The 21,108-nt window shown below is 41.6% G+C and overlaps 1 protein-coding gene across 1 annotated transcript; it reads right to left on the reverse strand.

Annotated features, from left to right (window-relative positions):
- Positions 1 to 13,534: 13,534 nt before the first annotated feature.
- On the reverse strand, positions 13,535 to 16,612 carry LOC137028192 (SLAM family member 5-like). The gene is made up of 5 exons (XM_067396962.1): positions 15,921 to 16,612; positions 15,527 to 15,817; positions 15,302 to 15,415; positions 14,598 to 14,665; positions 13,535 to 13,588 (listed from the first exon to the last, which is right to left on the reverse strand). Exons 1-5 carry the CDS (start codon positions 16,210 to 16,212, stop codon positions 13,535 to 13,537), a joined length of 819 nt encoding a protein of 272 aa, XP_067253063.1. The 5' UTR covers positions 16,213 to 16,612.
- Positions 16,613 to 21,108: the final 4,496 nt, after the last annotated feature.

Genomic DNA, 21,108 nt, shown 5'->3' on the forward strand with positions numbered 1-21,108 from the left:
CTCAATAACACTATAAATTAAAGTGAATACATAAGTTATATTGGCAAACTGTTTTAAGCTAATTTTTTAAGCTGCAGTTGAGCGTCAAGGGCTTGTTCTGTGGCAGTCGTGTTCACAGTTCTTTCATGTTGTTGTTTTTTTTTTTAACCACAAAAATATCCTCCAATCATCTGTTGGTTTGTGTTTCAGGTGTTTCTGTTGCTGAACGAGATGAAGTGACGAGAAAGACAGTGGAGGAGGGAGAATCTGTTACCTTAGATCCTGGTGTAATAAACAACCCACATGATGAGATGATGTTGTATTTTAATGACACTCTCATCGCTGAAATCACTGGAGATCAGAGTAAGATCTGTACAGATGTTCAGTGTGATGAGAGATTCAGAGACAGACTGAAGCTGGATCATCTGACTGGATCTCTGACCAACACAAACACCAGAAACACAGACTCTGGAGAATATACACTAAAGATTATCATCAACAACAGCAGCTTCAGCATCAGCAGAGTGAAGAGATTCAATGTTACTGTCACTGGTGAGTAAATAATTCAGTCATTCAATGAGTTTTCCTTTGAGGAATTTACAAAACATTTCAATATGTTTTGGGTTGAGGAAAATAACACTTTGACTAATGTTATTAACATGAAAAATGCATAATATCAGCCAGATTTCCTGATAGCACTGATTCCAGTTGAGCTCAAATTGCTGATGCTGTTTCAACAACAACAGAAGCTGCCATTTATCAGTTAAATCAATGCCATTCACCTGATGACAAAAGTATAAATGTGTAATTTTTAGTCAGAGATATTGTGAAATACTGGCTGTATGATCATCATTCACTCTTTAGTAATAATGACTGTCTCTCTCCAGCTGTTCCAGGTTCAGGTCTGTCTTCAGGTGCTGTTGCAGGAATAGCGATTGGTGTTCGCTGCTGCTGTGGTTTGCTGTCATAACACAAGAACTCTAGAATGTAAGTTTTATATACAGCTTATTTAACAAGATATATGAGATTTACTGTGCACAAATCCTTTAAAAGAACAGTGGTATAAATTAATTTTTGTATATTATTATTATTATTATTATTATTATTTATTATATAATTCTAATTATTTTTTTATTGTTGGCTGAAACAAAAATGCAAACTGTGAATAGACATTTTTGTCCTTTACTTTTAACACTACAGAAGCAGATATTCAGCAGTGAGACGTGTCAAAACAATCAAAAACACAAATAACTCCCAAATGAACTAAATAACAATTAACATATTAAACATAAAGTGCAACTTTAGTCACAAATGCAACTGTCTTAATGGAAAAGACCAATACATTACAGTTTTTTAGATGTGAAAACAATTTTAGATGTGAAATTCAAATAACAATTCTTCATGTTTATATTAAAGAAGATGACAGTTTCATGCAGTTTAAGGAGTCATGTTAAATATTAGTAAGTGTCCAGCAGCTGCTTTAAGTGTAGGGTGTGTTTCTGTTCATTCCTATGGGAGTAGAGCTTCACGCTCGTATGGTGCATTTTGCACACTGGATGCTTTGCCGTTGTTATATATTAAATATTGCAGGTGGATGTTTTCATTGTGATCGCACTGGTTCTGGGTTTACAGAAATTTAGAAAATTAATAGGATATCATTACACGGAACATTAGGAAACAAAGCACTTCCCAGGAGTAATTGCGTACATCTCTGTTGATTATATTGTTTGTGTGTTGAAATAAACACAGATTAAACACATTTACATTCACGACCCAAAGTGAAGCGTTGTAGCGTTGCCAGCAGCACTGAGTGGAGTTTTGATGCTGTGATGGGAAGGCACCATTACAGCACATTTCATCCTGATGGACTGAGGAAGATGTGCCGACTTGCTTTGAGATGTTACTCCATTCTTCTACCAGGGCACTTTCTCGAGCACTCTGTCTCCTGTAGTTTTAGGTGTCTTTCATGACAGACACTGCAGTTTATTTCTGCAGTTATTATTTCTGCAGCAGATCTGTGGCATTTTCACACGGCTGATCAGAGACCAGAGCATCTGTACTTGGTGTTTTTAGTAGAAAGCTCTCTTTGGTTACTGACGTTCATTTTCTTCCACCTGTAAACTGTTAGTGTCTTAAGAGCTGTTTTAAAGCTGTGTGTGCAAAAATTGTTTATGGTTCATTAAATAAGCAGGAAAATACATTTTAAACACTTTCCAATAAATGATCTGTAAAGCTTATTTGGATTTTACAAAATTATCTCTAAAGCCGCGCACACACTTAACGATTGTAAGGCCGATCATGAATGTAAATTGATACTTATGACTGATCGCGCTCAAACGCATCCAGTCAGAGCCAGTTGCGTTCAGTCTGCGATTACATCAGTATTTAAATCTGCTTCAGTCGCAGGAAACAATCGTTTGTATGTTGAGCTCAGTCTTACAATGTTTTAACTAGTCGTTAAATGTGTGCCCGGCTTAAAATGCATTATTGTAAAAAAGGTACATTTCTTTATTTGCTGAGTTTATTTTTTATGTGCAACTTAAACATCAATCCTCCTCATTATTTTAACTTTTGTGTTTTCTTACAGGAGGATGATGATGGTAACTCACCACCTGATCCAAATGACATTCCTTTGAAGGAGGACACATCCTAAAATCAGCCTCAGGTTGAGACTGCTAGTAAAACAATCTAACATCATTTATAATTTTGATACTTTGATCGAAAGGGACATAAAGGGAATTAGGAAGTGATGTAGGGAAGAGGATCAGTTGAGAATCAGATGCTGAAAGCTTGACTGACATGACCTGCCAGAACTAACACTACACTCGATTATGTTGCTAATGTTTATGAATCAACCACTAACACAAACCCTCGGTCATCCATCTTCAACAGAAAACACTGGACGACTAACTATGAATAGCATTACTTTTTATATGTACACCACTACTAAAACCCTTGTGCATTAATTTAAATTATAGCTGCAAGCAGTGCTTTAAGGCCTTTATAGCAATGCGTAAAAAATATTATTTTCTCTTTAGCAAGCATGTAACCACTTACATCATATGGAAAAGACCATTTACAGCCAATACTGGCAATTTAGGATATGTTTACATGACAACGATGTACTAAAAACAGAAGACACTGTCAAAACGATATTCTCAGAGATGCAAGTTTGGTCTCATTTTAAAGAAGACCCTTGGCAGATCACTGATGAAGAGGAAAAAGTTAAAATGCCACAGAAAGTTATAGAGCCAGGATGTCAAAACTTCTCCTGGAGGGCCGTTTTCCTCCTGAGGTCAGCTCCAACTTGCTGTTTGATTGGGATTGGAGTGAACTCAGTTTTAGTTTATGAAATTAATTTCTAAACATTTCTAAAGTTGTGTTCCAGCATTTTTCTAGAGTGTTAACACAGGCAGAATGGTCAAAAAAGTGCAAAAGACTTTAAGGATGCACAACTTTGTCATTAAACCTGAGAAATAGTTAATGTATTGTGTGTCTGCAGGAATGTTACAGCAGTATTTTTACATGTGTATGAAATCTCAAAAATACTGGGTTGTTTCAACAGTTGAGTTAAATTTTTAACCCAGCTCTTGTGTTTGTCCATGTTTGACCCAAATCTCGGTTGAAACAACCCAGCATTTTTGAGTGTGTTTTCTATAATAGTGAGACTGTTTTAAGTCTTCATACATGTGGAAGATATTTATCTTCATTGAACAAAACATCTGTGACATTTTATGATGTGCTGATTAGATTTTCATGTTATTTGTTGGTTTGTGAGGAGATGAAGACTGTTGTGTCACTTGTCTTCCATCTCACGTCTCTTTCAGTTGTGTTCAGCTGTGATTGTTGTGTATTGTTTTTAATTATTGTATTTTCTTGATTGTGTTTGAATATCATCACTGTTTGATGTCGATTGCCTTTACTAAGGAACTCTGCTTTTGACCGCATTATTGTTTTGTTGTTCCCATTTTTAGATTTTTCTTTCATCTGGTGCTCATTTTCTTTTATTTTCTGTTAACTACAAGTGTCTAGAAGTAAAGCTCGCAACACAATTTTCTTTTCTGAAGCAAGAATCTTCAGAGAAATGTATTTATGTGATGTTTATGTGACACTGGGGTGAAAGTGAGTATGTTGAATAAGAGGAAAGAAAACGTCTCGGTTACGTATGTAACCCTCGTTCCCTGAAGGAGGGAACGAAGACGTACGTCAGTAGTGACCGAGGAATTGGGATATCGCTTAGAGAGCCCTATCATCTTAGTGTAAACTAAAACAAGCCAATGGAATTGGCGTGCGATATTTGCATAATGCGCACCGCCCCCGACAGGTGTATATAAATAGGAAGCAGATGCAATCGCACTCTGTTTTTCGCTGAGGAGACAACTGGTGTCCGCGCTACAGCGAGGGTACAGAAACTGTGGCGACGGGACGTACGTCTCCCTTCCCTCCTTCAGGGAACGAGGGTTACATACGTAACCGAGACGTTCCCTTTCAGTCGGTCACGTTCGACGTACGTCAGTAGTGACCGACGAATTGGGATCCCAACTAAAGCGCCACAGTTACGAAACCCCTTCCAGTGCCCAGCGCAAGCTCAGCCGCCCATAGCACCGGCTGGCGGTGAAGGGTGCGAGCTTACACTGGGAGAGTCTACTGCTGTCTAACCAATACCCACTAAGTAAACTGGACACACTGGGGAAGCGAACCCGAAAGGGACGCTGCGGAGACCACTACCTACCCAATGGGGGAGGAGTTTACGTGGGAAATACACACATTGACTGGCCCGGGGGGCAGTACGCATATGGAGTCCCTGGGATGGCTCCACCTGGTAGGGGGAGACTCATCTGACAGGTGACAGCAGAGCTGGCTCTGCTAAGGGAAAGACACGGACTCGGCCCGTAGGGAGTTTTAAACCGTGGAAATTACACATATGGGACCGCTCACGTAGAGGGGTCACGACATATGGGCCCCAGCCAACAGACAGCGTCAGCGACGGATGTAGGCCTGGCATCAGACACTCCGCAATGTCCGAGCCGAAGGGGGAGGCGGAGGAACTCGACAGGGTTCGCCAAGCGGGGAACACGACTGGAGTGAAAGTATGCACGTATCCGGCCAGTGGCGGGAATGGCATTGCAAGCCGACACTTAGAGTGGGTACAACACGTCTACCGACTAGTGGATGCGAGTACACGTGAGGATACCGGCTCTACACGTAGGCTATAAAACCTAGCGAACGTGTTTGGTGTCGCCCAGCCCGCAGCTCTACAGATATCTGTCAGCGAGGCACCATGAGCCAGCGCCCAGGAAGAGGCCACCCCTCTGGTGGAGTGGGCTCTCAACCCGAGTGGGCAAGGCACGCCCTGGGATTCGTACGCCAAGGCGATGGCATCCACTATCCAGTGGGCCATCCTCTGCTTGGAGACAGCCTTTCCCTTCTGCTGGCCTCCGTAACAGATGAAGAGCTGATCTGAGGTCCTGAAGCTTCGCGTTCTGTCCACGTAAACGCGCAGAGCGCGGACGGGACAGAGCAAAGCTAGGGCTGGGTCTGCCTCCTCCGAGGGCAGCGCTTGCAGGTTCACTACCTGAACTCTGAAGGGAGTGGTAGGAACCTTGGGCACGTATCCAGGCCGGGGTCTCAGGATGACGTGAGAATCACCGGGCCCGAATTCTAGGCACGTTTCGTCGACCGAAAATGCATGCAGATCCCCTACCCTCTTCAGGGAAGCCAATGCAACCAGAAGAACCGTCTTGAGAGACATTAATTTTAGGTCAACTGATCGCAAAGGCTCAAAGGGATGACCCCGGAGAGCTGTGAGAACCAGGGTCAGATCCCAAGAGGGTACGGAGGAAGGGCGAGGAGGATTTAGTCTCCTCGCCCCCCTCAGGAATCTGACGATCAGATCGTGTTTCCCCAGGGACTTACCCTCAACTGTGTGGTGATGTGCAGCGACAGCAGCGACATACACCTTCAGGGTGGAGGGAGACAGCCTTCGCTCCAACCCTTCTTGCAGAAAGGAAAGCACGGATCCGACCGAACATGATCGGGGGTCCTCTCGGCGAGAGGCGCACCATTCGACGAACAGGTTCCACTTCAAGGCATAGAGACTCCTAGTGGAAGGAGCTCTAGCGGAAGTGATGGTGTCTACGACCGCTTGCGGGAGATCACTCAGAACCTCCGCATCCCGTCCGGGGACCACACGTGGAGGTTCCATAGATCGGGACGCGGGTGCCACAGGGTGCCCCGTCTCTGAGTCAGGGGGTCCTTCCTCAGAGGAATCGGCCAGGGAGGGGCTGTCGCGAGGAGAATGAGGTCTGAGAACCAGGTCCGAGTGGGCCAGTACGGAGCCACTAACAGAACCTGCTCCCCGTCCTCCCTGACCTTGCATATGAGTTGTGCGAGAAGGCTCACTGGGGGAAACGCATATTTGCGCAGACCCGGGGGCCAGCTGTGTGCCAGGGCATCCATGCCGAGCGTGCCGCCGGTCAGGGAATAAAACCACTGGCAGTGGGCAGTTTCCGGGGAGGCAAACAGGTCTACCTGGGCCTCGCCGAAATGCTGCCAAATCAGCTGGACCGCCTGGGGGTGGAGCCGCCACTCGGCCGCAAGTGGAGGCTGCCGTGACAGCTCGTTGGCTGCACGGTAGAGCACACCTGAGACACGAGTGGCCCGAAGGGACCTCAGATCCTTCTGACTCCACAACAAGAGATGGCGGGCGAGTTGCAACATGCGACGGAAGCGTAGACCACCTTGACGGTTGATGTACGCAACGGCCGCAGTGCTGTGTGAGCGGACTAGAACGTGCTTGCCTGACAACAGCTTCTTGAAGCGGGCTTCTTGTAGCTACCAACTAGAGGCAATTGATATGCCAATGCAGCTGAGGCCCCGTCCAAAGACCTGTCACTGCATGCCCGTTGTACGTGGCCCCCCATCCCGTGGCAGAGGCATCTGTGGAGACCACAGCGTGCCTGGACACTCGTTCGAGGGGTACTCCGGTCCACAGGAATGAAAGGTCCAACCACCGGACAAGGGTGCGACGGCAGCTCGGTGTCACGGGGACACTGCCACGCCCATCTCGGGACCCGGCCGCGGAGCCAGTGTTGAAGCGGTCTCATATGAAGCAATCCGAGCGGCGTTACCGCGGCTGCAGATGCCATATGCCCCAGGAGCCTCTGAAAATCTTTCAGTGGAGCCGCTTTCCTGCGCTTGAGCGAGCTCAGGCAGTTCAACACCGACTGGACGCGCGCCTCGGTGAGACGCGCAGTCCGTGCGACCGAGTCTAGCTCGCGACCGAGATAAGAGATCCTCTGCCCGGGGGCGAGTTTGCTCTTGTCCCAGTTGACCTGAAGACCCCACCGGCTGGGAGCTACAACCATGTCGGGTAGGACTTTGTACTGGCATGCCCGACCCTCGAACGCAGACCGGAGGAAGGGTCTGCGTCAAGGCAGAATCGAGACATGAAAGCACGCGTCCTTCAGGTCTATTGCTGCAAACCAACCCTGGGGACGGTCCAGGATTGGCCGTAGCCCACCGCCCTTTTTCGGTACAATGAAGTAGGGGCTGTAGAACCCCGACTTCATATCGGCTGGAGGGACCGGCTTGATTGTATCCTTTGCCAGGAGGACAGCAATCTCCACCCGGAGAACAGTTGCACTGTCCAACGACACCGGAGTGAAGTGGACAGCCCTGAAGACCGGGGGACGCCGGGCGAACTGAATCGCATAGCCGAGTCTGATAGTACGAATGAGCCAACTGGACAGGCTGGGGAGCGCTATCCACGCTTCCAGACACTGAGCCAGCGGGACCAAAGGCACCACAGACGCACCGGGGATGGGGCAGCAAGGCAGAGAGGGACCCGACTCGGACGGCTTGGGAGCGGCCCGGAGTGGGGTCGGACTCTGCGAGGCAGCAGTGTGCATGGGAGACGGCGCACGGGACGCGGTCTGCGCCATCACACTGCCGCCTACTGGCGAATGGGGAGGGAGCTGCCAGCAGCCAGGCGGGGCCTGGCACACTGGCAGACACACCTAGTTGTGACCTGGAGTTTGAGGAAACTGCTCTTTTTGTGGCAAAGTGGGTACCGCTGGACTCCGGAGAGCCAGCGGCGGTAGATGGACAGCCGCCACAAAATCCCCCCGGCCCTCCTCCGGGGTTGGGAGAGCAGATGGAATACTCTCCCAAAGGGCAGGAACCTTCCGCTCCAGGTCGCCCGTCTCAGGGCCGAGTTTTCCCCGACCGCTTGCCACCTGGGTAGGCAGAGACGGGCTGGGCACCACGTCCGCGACCGGCACCCTGCTGTTTGGCTGGTGTAGGCTGCTGCTTTGCCGACTTAGCAGGGGCGGAGGAAGACGCAGGCGGGCGCCCTTGGTGACGAGCGGGCTGAGGCTGAGCCACGGGCGGCTGGGTGGAGGCAGCAGCGGACCGCCGTGGCATGACATGTCTGATAACCTCAGCCTGCTTCTGTGCAGCGGAGAACTGTTGGGCACAGCTCTCCACCGCGTCGCCGAAAAAGGCCGACCTGGGACACGGGGGAATCCAGGAACCGATGTTTGTCGGTCTCCCTCATGTCTGCCAAGGTCAGCCAGAGGTGGCGTTGCTGGACTACCAGAGTAGACATCGCCTGGCCAACAGAACGCGCTGTCACCTTCGTTGCCCGGAGGGCAAGGTCAGTGGCAGCGCGCAGCTCCCCAAGCAGCTGTTGGTCAGGACCTTCCTGGGGCATCTGCGACAGCGCTTTCGCCTGACAGACCTGCAAAAGGGCCATCGCGTGCAGGGCAGAGGCAGCCTGCCCACAGGCACTGTAATCTTTCTCAGTCAGACCGGCTGAGAATTCACAGGCCTGGGACGGGAGACGCGGCTCACCGCGCCAGCCAGCGGCCGTTGGACACAGCTGCATCGCAACAGACCGCTCGACTGGCGGGATCCTCGCGTATCCCCTGGCTTCCCCGCCGTCCAGGGAGGTGAAGGCGGACGAGGGACCAGGCCCTGTACGAGCCCCATACGGAGCTTGCCAAGACCTGGTCACCTCATCGTGTACTTCCGGGAAGAAAGGCATTGGGGCGGGACGCTGGATTTGACCAGCGCGACCCCCCCCCCAAGTACCAATCGTCCAACCGAGATGGGCCGGGACAGGTGGAGGGTTCCACTCAAGCCCGACGCACAAGGCGGCCCGGGAGAGCACAGCCGTGAGCTCGGGATCCGACTCGGGCAACGCTACCGTCCCGGGCGGCAGCGCGTCCGAATCTTCCTCCCCCGAGGACTCAGGCTCACCTTCCGATGCAGCGATCGACATCCGATCTTCCGCCGGCACACCAAAGATAACGGCTGGACAGTCCGTAGAGGGCCCAGCGGAAACCAACGGTGGCACGATGGGTTGCGGTGCTGATGAGGCGGCAGGGGCCCGAGGAGCGTTTCCGCTCGGCGGGGGAGCCCTGACCGTTATCCTCAGGTCGCCCTCCCTATACAGCGCCGTACCGTCATTCCGGTTCCCGGGGCCGGAAAAAACGGTCGTACGCGAGAGGGGACCCCCGCTTCCTGAGACTTCAGGAAGGAGAGCCTCGACCTCAGCACCGCGATGGTCATGTTCCCGCAATGGGAACATGAACCATCCACAAAAGCTGCTTCAGCGTGCAGAATGCCCAAACACGAGATGCAACGATTGTGCCCATCAGCAGGGACCAGGGAACGACCGCACCCAGTAACGCACAGACGAAATGACATACTGTCAAGGTTCGTCTGTAAAGCTCTTTTAGAAGGGGAAGTCAACTCACTCGTGCTGAAGCACCCAGGGAGCGACGCGATGTGTCAGGTACACCACTCCCTGACACACCGAGGAACCGGCCCAAATCGCTACACACACACACTCTTTGTGTTGCTGTGAAAACAGCAGTTTTAGAGCTTATAGCTCAGCTCCTCGGACACTCGCGACCTCGCTGAACGTGCCCTCTTCACCAGCACTGAAAGCTCGCTGCAGATCCTCTTCTGAGGCAATGTTTTAGAATAAAACAAACGAAGAAAGGAGTCTTCTGAACAGGACACCAGTGAATGGCTCCGAAGCGAAAGACAGAGTGTGATTGCATCTGCTTCCTATTTATATACACCTGTCGGGGGCGGTGCACATTATGCAAATATCGCACGCCAATTCCATTGGCTTGTTTTAGTTTACACGAAGATGATAGGGCTCTCTAAGCGATATCCCAATTCATCGGTCACTACTGACGTACGTCGAACGTGACCGACTGAAAGGGAACTAGACATTAAAAACATCTGATTCATGATAACTGGATTCTTTGAATGATGACTTTTGACACTAGATGGCACGCTGATGCAGAATATGCCTACTTGTTGTAGTGCACACTTTAATTTGATGCATTAATGATATATCAGGCAATTTATACGTGTACTTGGGGGTTGCATTGCATGTTTGCTGAGTGTGTTTCTGCGTAGTATACACATAAAAAAATAATAAAGTTCATTTAGATTTGTTCATAAAAAAATTATTTGCAAAAGTAACAAACATGTTTATGATCAGATATTTGTATTTTAAATTCAGTTGAATTATTGAACAGTTACACATTTTTGAACAATTACATTTTATATGTTTTCTTATTATTAATTTTACTAAACTACAGATTGAGCAATTCTAGTTTTAAGCAGTGCATTTGTTAGTCGTGTGCTATACTCTAAAATTCAGTAAAAATAGGGCACAATATGAAGGAATTATTCATATTAATTTTTCACAGGTTTTTAACCTGTGTTTTAAATTATGCATTGCAGGTAATGTCCTGGCAGAAAATTTCCAGTGTAAAAAATGTCTATTCAGTACCTAACTGAATAACAATTATAGGTAGGCCTACCAGATAATAACATGCTCCAAATAACCAGAGCTCCACTGAAACCATCATCATTACAATTCAACAAGTTACTTGTCATTTCCACTAATTAACAGTTGTACACTTTGCCTTCAATGTGACCAGTGGACATGCTTGTTACTCCGGAAATGTATCATAAAGATCTATTTTATCTCTCTTGTCTATCTATCCTTCTTAAAGAACAAACATGTCAAGAACATTTTGCAGGCTGGTAAGTGACTTGATTGGTGAAAAGAATTTACAAATTAGGTGAATATTGTCTGCTGATATATTTTATTGTCTGTACTGATTTTAGCATTTTAAAAAGCCCTTATTCATACTGAACCATGACTGTAACACAATGTATTAATCATTGTTATTTTTCAAGTGATGACAGCAAAAAAAGCATTGTGGTCTCCTACCATTTTTCATAAATGTCCAGTACAATACATATTGATCCAGTGAAGTGATGCATGTACACATGAAAGATTGACGTACATGATCCTTTATTAAAGGATAGGCTAGATCAACACAAACTGCAATAATTTATGTATTCACCAAAGCTCTGACAGCAATATGAACAGCAGTCTTCATAATAACAGTAAAAAACAGCCATAATTAGATAAATTACAGTATCTAGTATTTTAATGCAGGATAATTAAAATGATGCAACATATTTACAAAAGACCTATGAAAGCTGAAAACGCTGTGATTTAAAATATATTTTTTACGAAAGAAGTCAAAAGATAGGCGTTATAATTTATTGTTGCAATACCTTACAGATACTAATTTAAGTGGGCTTGTCCTCACTCCATACCAGTTGGTGGCGGTACTGCACCAGGTCGTTGTTTACCAACCGCCAAATCATAGAAGAAGAACAAGCCGAAATATGACTCCTGTCCTCTAGTGGCCAAACGCTGTATTAGTTTCACTTTTAAGGGGGTTTATTTTCTGTGAGTTCCTATACATATAGTCCTGTTTTTAGGTGTACAATACAGAAGCATTAGGTGGAGACATACATTTGATGCGGGATGAAATTTACATAAAAGGAAACAGATCAACTCAACACAAATATATCGCTAGCTAGTGCTAGTATTCGTGTTGCGGGTGTATTATAAACAACAGAGGGTCATTTACTGTCACTGCACACGTGTATTAATGTTTTATTATCATGTAGCTTGAGAACCTCGACTCATTTGATGCTCTTTATTTGAATGTTTTCATAAACTAGCGCACGAGCTGTTGAACTTCAGCTTGTAAACTTTACCAATAATGTTTGAGTCCTGTGTTTCAGACATGAATGATTCCTCATTCTGTGTTACTGAGGAGGTGTGCTGTTATTACAGATCAGACTTTATTCGTGAAAAGTCCCTCAGACCCACACTGAAGGAGGGACTCGAGACTTTATCATCACAGATGTCAGAGATGAGGCTCTTCTGACCAGTAAACACCCACTCTGAGCACACTAGCATAGCTACTACAATCTTCCTAAACACTTCATTAACCACATCTTTGATAATGCTTTTTTTTCTTCTTAAAAAACAAAAACAAGTCTGTTGAATCACACTCTTTCTCCTCATTCCTCATGTTTTGTTCCCTGATCCTCAGGTGGCTTTACAAAGCTGGAGATGGAGCAGGAACGGATATCTTGAGCAGTCCTCATGTATTTGTGTCTGATCTTCACCATTATCAGTGGAAACTTAAGGTGAGATTTTCTGTCTGATTATGTTATTGATCTTACATTAAATTTCAACCATTGTTTTACCTACAGACAGGAGCCTGTTATTATAAAACAAAATAACTTTTTGAAAACCTTTAAACACAAATCATGAATTGTAAATAATTGCATTTATTCTTAAAATAACCCAGTGTGCCAGTGCATGATATAACCTTTATTACAAAGAAAAAAAAAACAGGTATCAAGAATAGTTCTTAGAAAGAACACTAGAGCTGGAAATAACTACTGAAACTACACTCTCAGGTGTCACTGAAGGGACTTTCTCAAACATTCAGGTACTAATAAGGGGTAAATAAGGTACAATGGTGTACCTGAGAGTGTAGCACTGCTGAATCACTGCATAAGATCAGCATTCATGTTTGACTTGAGAGACCTTTTTGTCAAACATCAACACTAATGAGTTCAGTATTATGTAGTAAAATGGCTTCCCTGTAGAGCAGAAATCAACAGTTTCATGTGAGTAAAATGCAAAAATCCTTGCAACGACTCTCTGTCCACACAGACTGACACCTCAGACACACTCGCACTGACACACTGTTGACACCTCAGTCACACACACGAACAGACGGGTTATTGACGCCTCAGACACACGCTTACTTTATTGACACCTTCTGACATCAAATGCAAACATCCAGCAGCAGACTCATTCTCATGCACAAGCTGTTTATCTACCCAACGGATCAAACCACAGTTGTGTTCAGATATATATAAACGAGCCCACGGCACGGTTCACTTTGTCACCCTTTGATGATTAGTTTAGCAACTATGTTTTGCAAACATGAAAATGCTCTTACGGGCCACATGATTTACATGATCTGATCCCTGCTGTATGTCTTATCTATCTCCTGATGTAACATGGTGATTCTCACAATCCCAAATCTTAACCATAGACTCAGAGTCGGAGGTCGTTGCAGGAGGTTCCCAATGAAAATGATCAAATAAGGGTTTTGTACTCAGAAAAACCTTGAAGTTTTGGTCATCTTCTGAATGCGATTGGTGCATATTCCACATGATCATCCTCTTTAACTTTCTGTGAAAATGCATACACAAGATACAATAATAATCAAGTAACAATTCTTTTATAAACACATGGTGTGGTTGTGTGTGAGATTTATGTGATAGATCATTGTGCCTGATTATTGCCTGTTGCAATAATCAATATATCAACTTGTCACGCAATATAATATCGGACACCGACAGGTAAAAAGAGAGCATCGTTTGAGGCCTTATAGTGTTTTCCTGATAACTCCAGTATGAAAGAATAAATCCAAATAGACTCAAAGCCACAATTCACTGATGCATATATAAATGTAAAAACGCAAAATGCTGCTCTCTCACAGCTAGAGTTAAGTGGGTTTCACGAGAGAGAATGCATTTTTTTACATTCCATTTGTGCTGGGGTTTTTTTTTCATTGTTTCATTTCTATGTAAACGTGTATTAGATGAATGTTTGACCGTCTTTTGCAGCATCTTGTGCATGCATTATTATGCCGTTATATTATCATTATATATCTTAATATATAATTAAGTGGTATAAAAAACAGTATTAAAATCACAATAATATCGTTTATCACAATTTTCTCTGGGACAGTATATTGGCCAACAAAGTAGTTATCAAGACAGGTCTGACCACCACATAAGAAAAAAGAAATAAAGCTAATCATGGTAAATCATAAAAAAGTGACATACAAAGTCCAGATTATGAGATTATAAATTCCAAACTGTCCTTAAATCAGATTATGATATACACAAATCAAAATTAATGTCTTAATTTCAGTTTTTAATCTCATTTTTAATCTCATTTTCTCTTTTTTTTGTATGCAATATTTTCAACATTTTAAGTTGTAATTATGAGTTTTTAACCTCATAATTTTGTTTTTTAAAGTTTGACTTTTTGTGTTACGATTTACCAGAGCATATTTTTTCTTCTTAAGTGCTAAAAATGGACTAAAATATTATCAGAAGTGCACACTGATCTACATATGACTCTCTGCTGAAATGATACAAATATTGAACAAATGAACAGTAAATTGTCTCACCGTTTTCTGTGAGTTTCTCTTGTAGAATTTCGTCTCAGCGTAAGTGATCTCGTCTTCACGAGTCTCAACTGTTTCAACAGCAATAGATGCTTTAAAACCACAAAACTCACTCTTAACTGTGTGTTACTATTAGAGCTTTCAAATTTAACACCAAAGAAACACTCAAAGTTTTTAAAACACACATCAACAAATATAATTTGCCATTAGGACTGTTACTTTTTCCACATGCAAAAAGTTCCTAAAAGAGTGTTTAGCATTACATTTAGAGAGGCACATAAATCACACATATATTTACACATAAATCAAACAGAAATGGGATGTTTAAAAAGTATTTTACATTCTTTTTATTTAATGAGCATTCAGGTTTAACAAATGTCATCATTTATATAGATTTTGATTTGAGCAGCAGCTGCATGTAAGATTATGTTCATAAAATGGAGAAAGCTATTTTATTTCTGAATTAAAAATAAACATTTATGTTTTTGAATTTTCAGCATTGATGCAGTTTAAGAATGCAGTCTGATTTTTTTTGTGTGTGAGTTGAGTAAACAGCAACGTTCAGTGTCATTATATGCAAATAGACATTATGATGTGAGTGTTGTGAGAATAATTTTAATTAAATGATAAAACAGGGCTATCAGCATTTTTTAAAAAAAAGATTTATTTCTTTTATTACTTGTTTAAAAGGATAAGAGAACACTTGCCTTCTTTATCATTTTTTCTACATTTCCTGCAGATGCAGAAGATCCCGACGGCAGCAACAATCAACAGAGATCCAGCAGCAGCAGAGATCAGAACTATCAGAGACACTGGAGGAACTGAAGAAGAGTAAAAGAGAGATAGTGATTAATGTAAGTGAATCAGTCTGATCTACAACAGAAGACAGAGATCAGCTCAGTAAATAATCACATATATCAGTTCAGCTGTACCTGCACATGTGTGACAGAGGTGAGTGATGTCCAGATGTTGAGTCTGGTTGCTGATGGGATTGTTCAGCACACAGCTGTAGGTGTTTTTATCCTGATATTCCACCTCCAGAGGTAGAGAGAGACTGATGCTGAGATCAGACACACTGATGCTGGACAATAAACTGTTTCCTTTGTACCAGGAGAGAGTCACATGACTCACATTCACAGCTGAACACACCAATGAACAATTTGATGATGATGATGAAGAACATTGTGAAGAGTTACTGCTGATGACAGGAACAGGCAGATGAGCTGAGAAACATGAGAGAATAAACAGGAATATGATCATCTCAAACACTAAAATGATTAAACATTTGAATATATAAATAGAATATGTAAATGTTTGGACACTCACCATAGACAGAAACACTGAATGTTTTTGTTGATTCTTTCGCTCCACTTATATCCAGTTGATAATCTCCAGCATGTTCAGTTGTGATGTTTGTGATGGTCAGAGATCCAGTTTGATCGTCCAGCTTCAGTCTGTCTCTGAATCTCCCATCAGTAACAACAGATGTGTTAAAGGTTTGGTTCTTTTTCTTTATTTTAGCTATGAGAGAGTTTTCAGCTCCATATTTCCACAGTATGTCGTCATCTTCATGTATTTCAGTAAGATCAGTGTATAAAGTGACAGAATCTCCCTCCATCACTGACACTGAATCACCAAACACACCTGGAGAAATGTAAAATATGGTGATGCAAAATATCAATGGTCTTTATGAACTTTTACTTTACTTTTACTGTGACAGAGTGACTGTTAGAATTAAGCAGAAAGAGAAAATATTGCCGCAGCGCTTACAGATTGCTTGGAGATATATATTTCAGGTAGCAGTTAATGGAGTAATATGGCAGCATAATTTATGAAAAAATACAGATAACCACAAATAACAAAATGTCACAATGCACATAGTAGCTTAATGCCACAGTGTTTTATACCATAAAAATTATTATTATCCATTTCACAAATGTCAACTTTAAACCCAACACACAGTAATACACTGGATATTGACACTAAATATTAATGTATTAAACACATAAATGCATTAACCCCAGATATGAACTCAAAGCAAACAGGTTTCCTAAAACAGCAACAACTTTTAATTTAATTTAAAGTAACAGGGTTAAAGTTGATCTGTTTTAAATGTTAATTAACACTAGGATCAAAATGATGGTTTAAATTTAAGTCTGCTTATTTTACATTTTAAATTTTGGCAGAATTATTGGAGAAATCTTGATTTAATCTAGATTAAAGCTTGATCCTTACTGGCGCAACACATCCTTAATCTTTCATTTGTTTTAAAGTGTAGGAAACAATCAGTGTTTAAAGTTTCATCATTTATTGACAATAAATACATGCTAATTATTGCAGATTGAAAATACAGATTTAATACAGTTTTAATTGTGCTGGATATTTTAAATTCATATATATATATATATATATATATATATATATATATATATATATATATATATACAGCTATGGAAAAAATTAAGAGACCACTCAAAGTTCAGAAATCAATGTTAAGTGGTCTCTTAATTTTTTCCATAGCTGTATATATATATATATATATATATATATATATATACAAAAGGACCAAATGAGATATAGAATAGGCAAAGAAAGAAAAAAAAAATGCATAGGCAAATTTACTATGAAAACTGATAATAATAAAAGAGAACAATTAGATTTCAAATTGAAGACAGAAGTTAACAAAAATGACAATAATAAAAAAAAATACATTTTAAATTGTTTCATCATTGTTGGTTTTTAACAGGTGATTGAAAAGAGGCCTCCAAGAAGCTTCAAATTTATCTATATTTCCAGAGATACTATATCTCAGTTTTTCCACATGCAGAGTGGAGGAAAGTTCTGACAACCAGATCTTGAATAGTGGCTTCGAATTTTTCTTCTTTTGGCGAACATCATGCCATACTGTATAGGCAGTCAAGTAGCATGATTAAGGCACTGCAGGGAAGTTGACCAGCCAAGAATGGCAGTCGCAGGGTCAACGGGAAGCTTGCATGTATAAGCTTCAGAAAGAAATTGAAAAACTTCTGACCAGAATTCACCAAGTGTTGGGCATGCCCAGAAAAGATGGCCAAGAGAGCCCGCCGCAAATTCACACTTATTGCAGAGAGACGAGATAGTAGGAGAGAAAGTATAACCCTAGAGAAATGCAATCTGTGCAACACTTTATACTGAATAAAGCGGGTGCCTAGCATTAATAGAACAGGTGTATATATTTTTAAGACATTTTTCCTCTGAGACCTGAACATCTAGTTACTCTTTCCAATCATTTTTCAGACGGGTAGTGGAAATATCTAGCTGATTTATTAAAAAAAGTTTGTAGATCTTGTATTATATTCATACAATATTCATAATTCATTTGGTACATAACAGCAGATGAAAATAATCTAATTTGAACAGTAGCAGCAGAGTTATTACTAAAACAAGCTATGAAAATGTTTTTTAACTCACCAGTCAGGCTCCAGCAGCACAAACAGAACAAAACCAGCCTGTGACACATTTTCTCAGTGGTTCAGTGTGTGATCTAACGGCAGAACTTTTGAAGTGTCGAGTGAATCCTCCCATGACAGAGTTTGACACTCCTAGTTCAAGCGCTGCATTTGCATATGATATAAGGTTCATCTGGCCATTATTAAAGACTTTAACTGTTCTTAATCAATAAATATTCATAATTTTTTATCAAAAGATTAGGGGCTCATATTAGTACCTCCTTTAGTGCCTTTCAAAAGGGTACTGCACCAGTGACAGCTTTTCTTCTGAGACTGATGATACCTGACTGTTTCAAATGGCTAAAAGTACAACCCCAATTCCAGAAAATTTGGGACATTTTGTAAAATGCAATAAAATTAAGAATCTGTGATTTGTTTATTGTCTTGAACCTTTATTTAACTGACAATTGTGCAAAGAAAAGGTTTTCATTGTTTTCACCGACCAACTTAAAGGATTAGTTCATTTTCAAATTAAAATTTCCTGATAATTTACTCACCCCCATGTCTTCCAAGATGTTCATGTCCTTCTTTCTTCAGTCGAAAAGAAATGAAGGTTTTTGATGAAAACATTCCAGGATTATTCTCCTTATAGTGGACTTCAATGGGCACCAAACAGTTGAAGGTCAAAATGACAGTTTCAGTGTAGCTTCAAAGAGTTCTACACAATCCCAGATGAGGAATAAGGGTCTTATCTAGAGAAACCATCAGTCATTTTCTACAACCTTATGACAGTTTGAACTAAATTGTCATATACAATATGCTTGTGCAAGTATATAACAATTAGTATATAACAAACTTTAACCTGTGGAGGGCAGTAATAAGAAGACAGCTAGTTCAAGATGGGCATTTATGGTTAAAACTTATATGATTTTAATTTTTGTTTTAGAAAATGAGCGATGGTTTCTCTAGATAAGACTCTTATTCCTCGTCTGGGATTGTGTAGAACGTTTTGAAGCTGCACTGAAACTGTCATTTTGACCTTCAACCGTTTGGAGGCCATTTAAGTCTACTATATGGAGAAAAATCCTGGAATGTTTTCCTCAAAAACCTTAATTATATTTTGACTGAAGAAAGAAAGACATGAACATCTTGGATGACATGGGGGTGAGTAAATTATCAGGAAATTTTAATTTGGAAGTGAACTAATCCTTTAATTGTATTATGTAGATATAAACAAATTTTTATTTTGATGGCTGCAACACACTCAAAAAAAAAAAAAAAGCTGGGACAGAGGCAGAAAAAAAAATGTAAAAAGATACAGAATATAGAATATCCAAGTTAAACGGTTTTGAAACAGTCCACAATAACCAGGTGAATTGGTGAGTGTATCATGTTTGGGTATAAAAGGAGCATCCACCAAAGACTTGGTCTTTGCAAAGAAAGATGAGTCATGGCTCTCCACTTTGTGCCAAACTTCATGAGAGAATTCTCAAACAATTCAAAAATTACGTTTGTCAGTGCAAGATTGCAAAATATTGATGTCTTTCTCCATCTACCAAATATAAATTGTGGAAAGATTCAGGGAATCCAGAGAAATCTCAGTCCGTGTAGGTCAAGGCAGGAGACCTCCGTTGAATGTGTGTGACCTTTGCGTGCATTAGAAACCGTCATGCTATTGTGTTAAATACGGCCTCATGGACTTGGAAGTACTTTGGAATACCAATGTCACTTAACAGTCTGACACTGCATCAAGAAATGCAACTCGAATCTCTTTTACACAAGGAGAAATCTATACATCTGTTCAATGCAGAGATGCTGCCAAATTCGCTGGGTCCGACATCGAGTTCTCAGTCCCAAAGATGAAAGGAACTATCCAGATTTTCATCAGTGACAGGTGCAAAAGCAAACATCTGTCATGGTATGAGGGAGCATCAGTCAAATGGAATAGATGACTTGCATTTGTGTGAAGGTACCATTGACATGGATGCATATAGAGACACACGCTGCCATCAAGATGACATCTTTCCTAAGAAGCAAGACAAAGCCAGGCCTCATTCTGCACGTGCAACATCAGAGTGGTTTCTAGACACTCTACACCGTAGAAGGGATGTGCTTGACTGCCTGCCTACAGTCCAGATCTGACTCTTATTGAAATTCTACAGGCAATCAGACAACAATGACCACAGACTGTTGAGCAGATGTCTTGTATCAGGTGAGATTGGGCAAAAATTCCACTTGCAAAACTGTAACAATTAGTATCATCCATTCCTGAACAGTTAAGAACTGTAATTAAAAGGAAAGGTGATGTGACACAGTGATAAACATAGCTATGTCTTAACTTTTCTGGAGTGTGTTGCAGCCATCAAAATCAAAATGTGTTTATATTTCTAAAATACAATTGAATTGGTTAGGGAAAACTTCTTTTCTCTGTACTTTGGTCAGTTAAATAAAATTTTAAGAGAATTAACAAATCACAGATTCTTGATGTTATTACATTTTACAAAATGTCCAAACTTTTCTGGAATTGGGGTTCTAGAAGAATATTGTGTGAATTGTGGATGAACTACATTTCATGGTGAAATGAAGCATAACTCTAGTGATTATAAAATTGCTTATTTTTTCTAAATTTGGAAAAACCAGAGTACACAGTTAACCCTCATATGGCCCTCATTTCCCCTTATACACTCAGGTTCTTTGGGGTCAATTTGGACTCCACACATTTACAGAGCAATTGTGTAAAAATTATTTTTAAATCTTCAATTCAAATTTTATATATATATATATATATATATATATATATATATATATATATATATACACATCACAACTTTGATGAACTTGTTTTGATCTATATATATATATATATATATATATATACATATATATATATATATATAACTTCTCAAATATACATTTATTCTGTGTTTTGGGGGATATGTGGTACTTTTTTTACTGCACAATTACTCAGCTACACCATTAGTGTGTATATGAAATATTATTTTTTTTCCTGAAAAAAAAATTACATTAATAATGATTTGAATTAAATATAAGTTGCAGAATTCTGCCATCTGCTGGCTAGAAAAAAA

Source organism: Chanodichthys erythropterus, chromosome 10 (assembly GCF_024489055.1).
Source record: "Chanodichthys erythropterus isolate Z2021 chromosome 10, ASM2448905v1, whole genome shotgun sequence".
In the NCBI taxonomy this organism is placed as follows: Eukaryota; Metazoa; Chordata; class Actinopteri; order Cypriniformes; family Xenocyprididae; genus Chanodichthys; species Chanodichthys erythropterus.

Coding starts and splice junctions, on each gene's coding strand:
- LOC137028192 (XM_067396962.1), bottom strand. CDS start 16,212: ATGGAGGGAGATTCTGTCACTTTATACACTGATCTTACTGAAATACAT. Junction 15,818..15,920: donor ATTCAGTGTTTCTGTCTATG/GTGAGTGTCCAA, acceptor CATGTTTCTCAG/CTCATCTGCCTGTTCCTGTC. Junction 15,416..15,526: donor CCTCTGTCACACATGTGCAG/GTACAGCTGAAC, acceptor ACTCTTCTTCAG/TTCCTCCAGTGTCTCTGATA.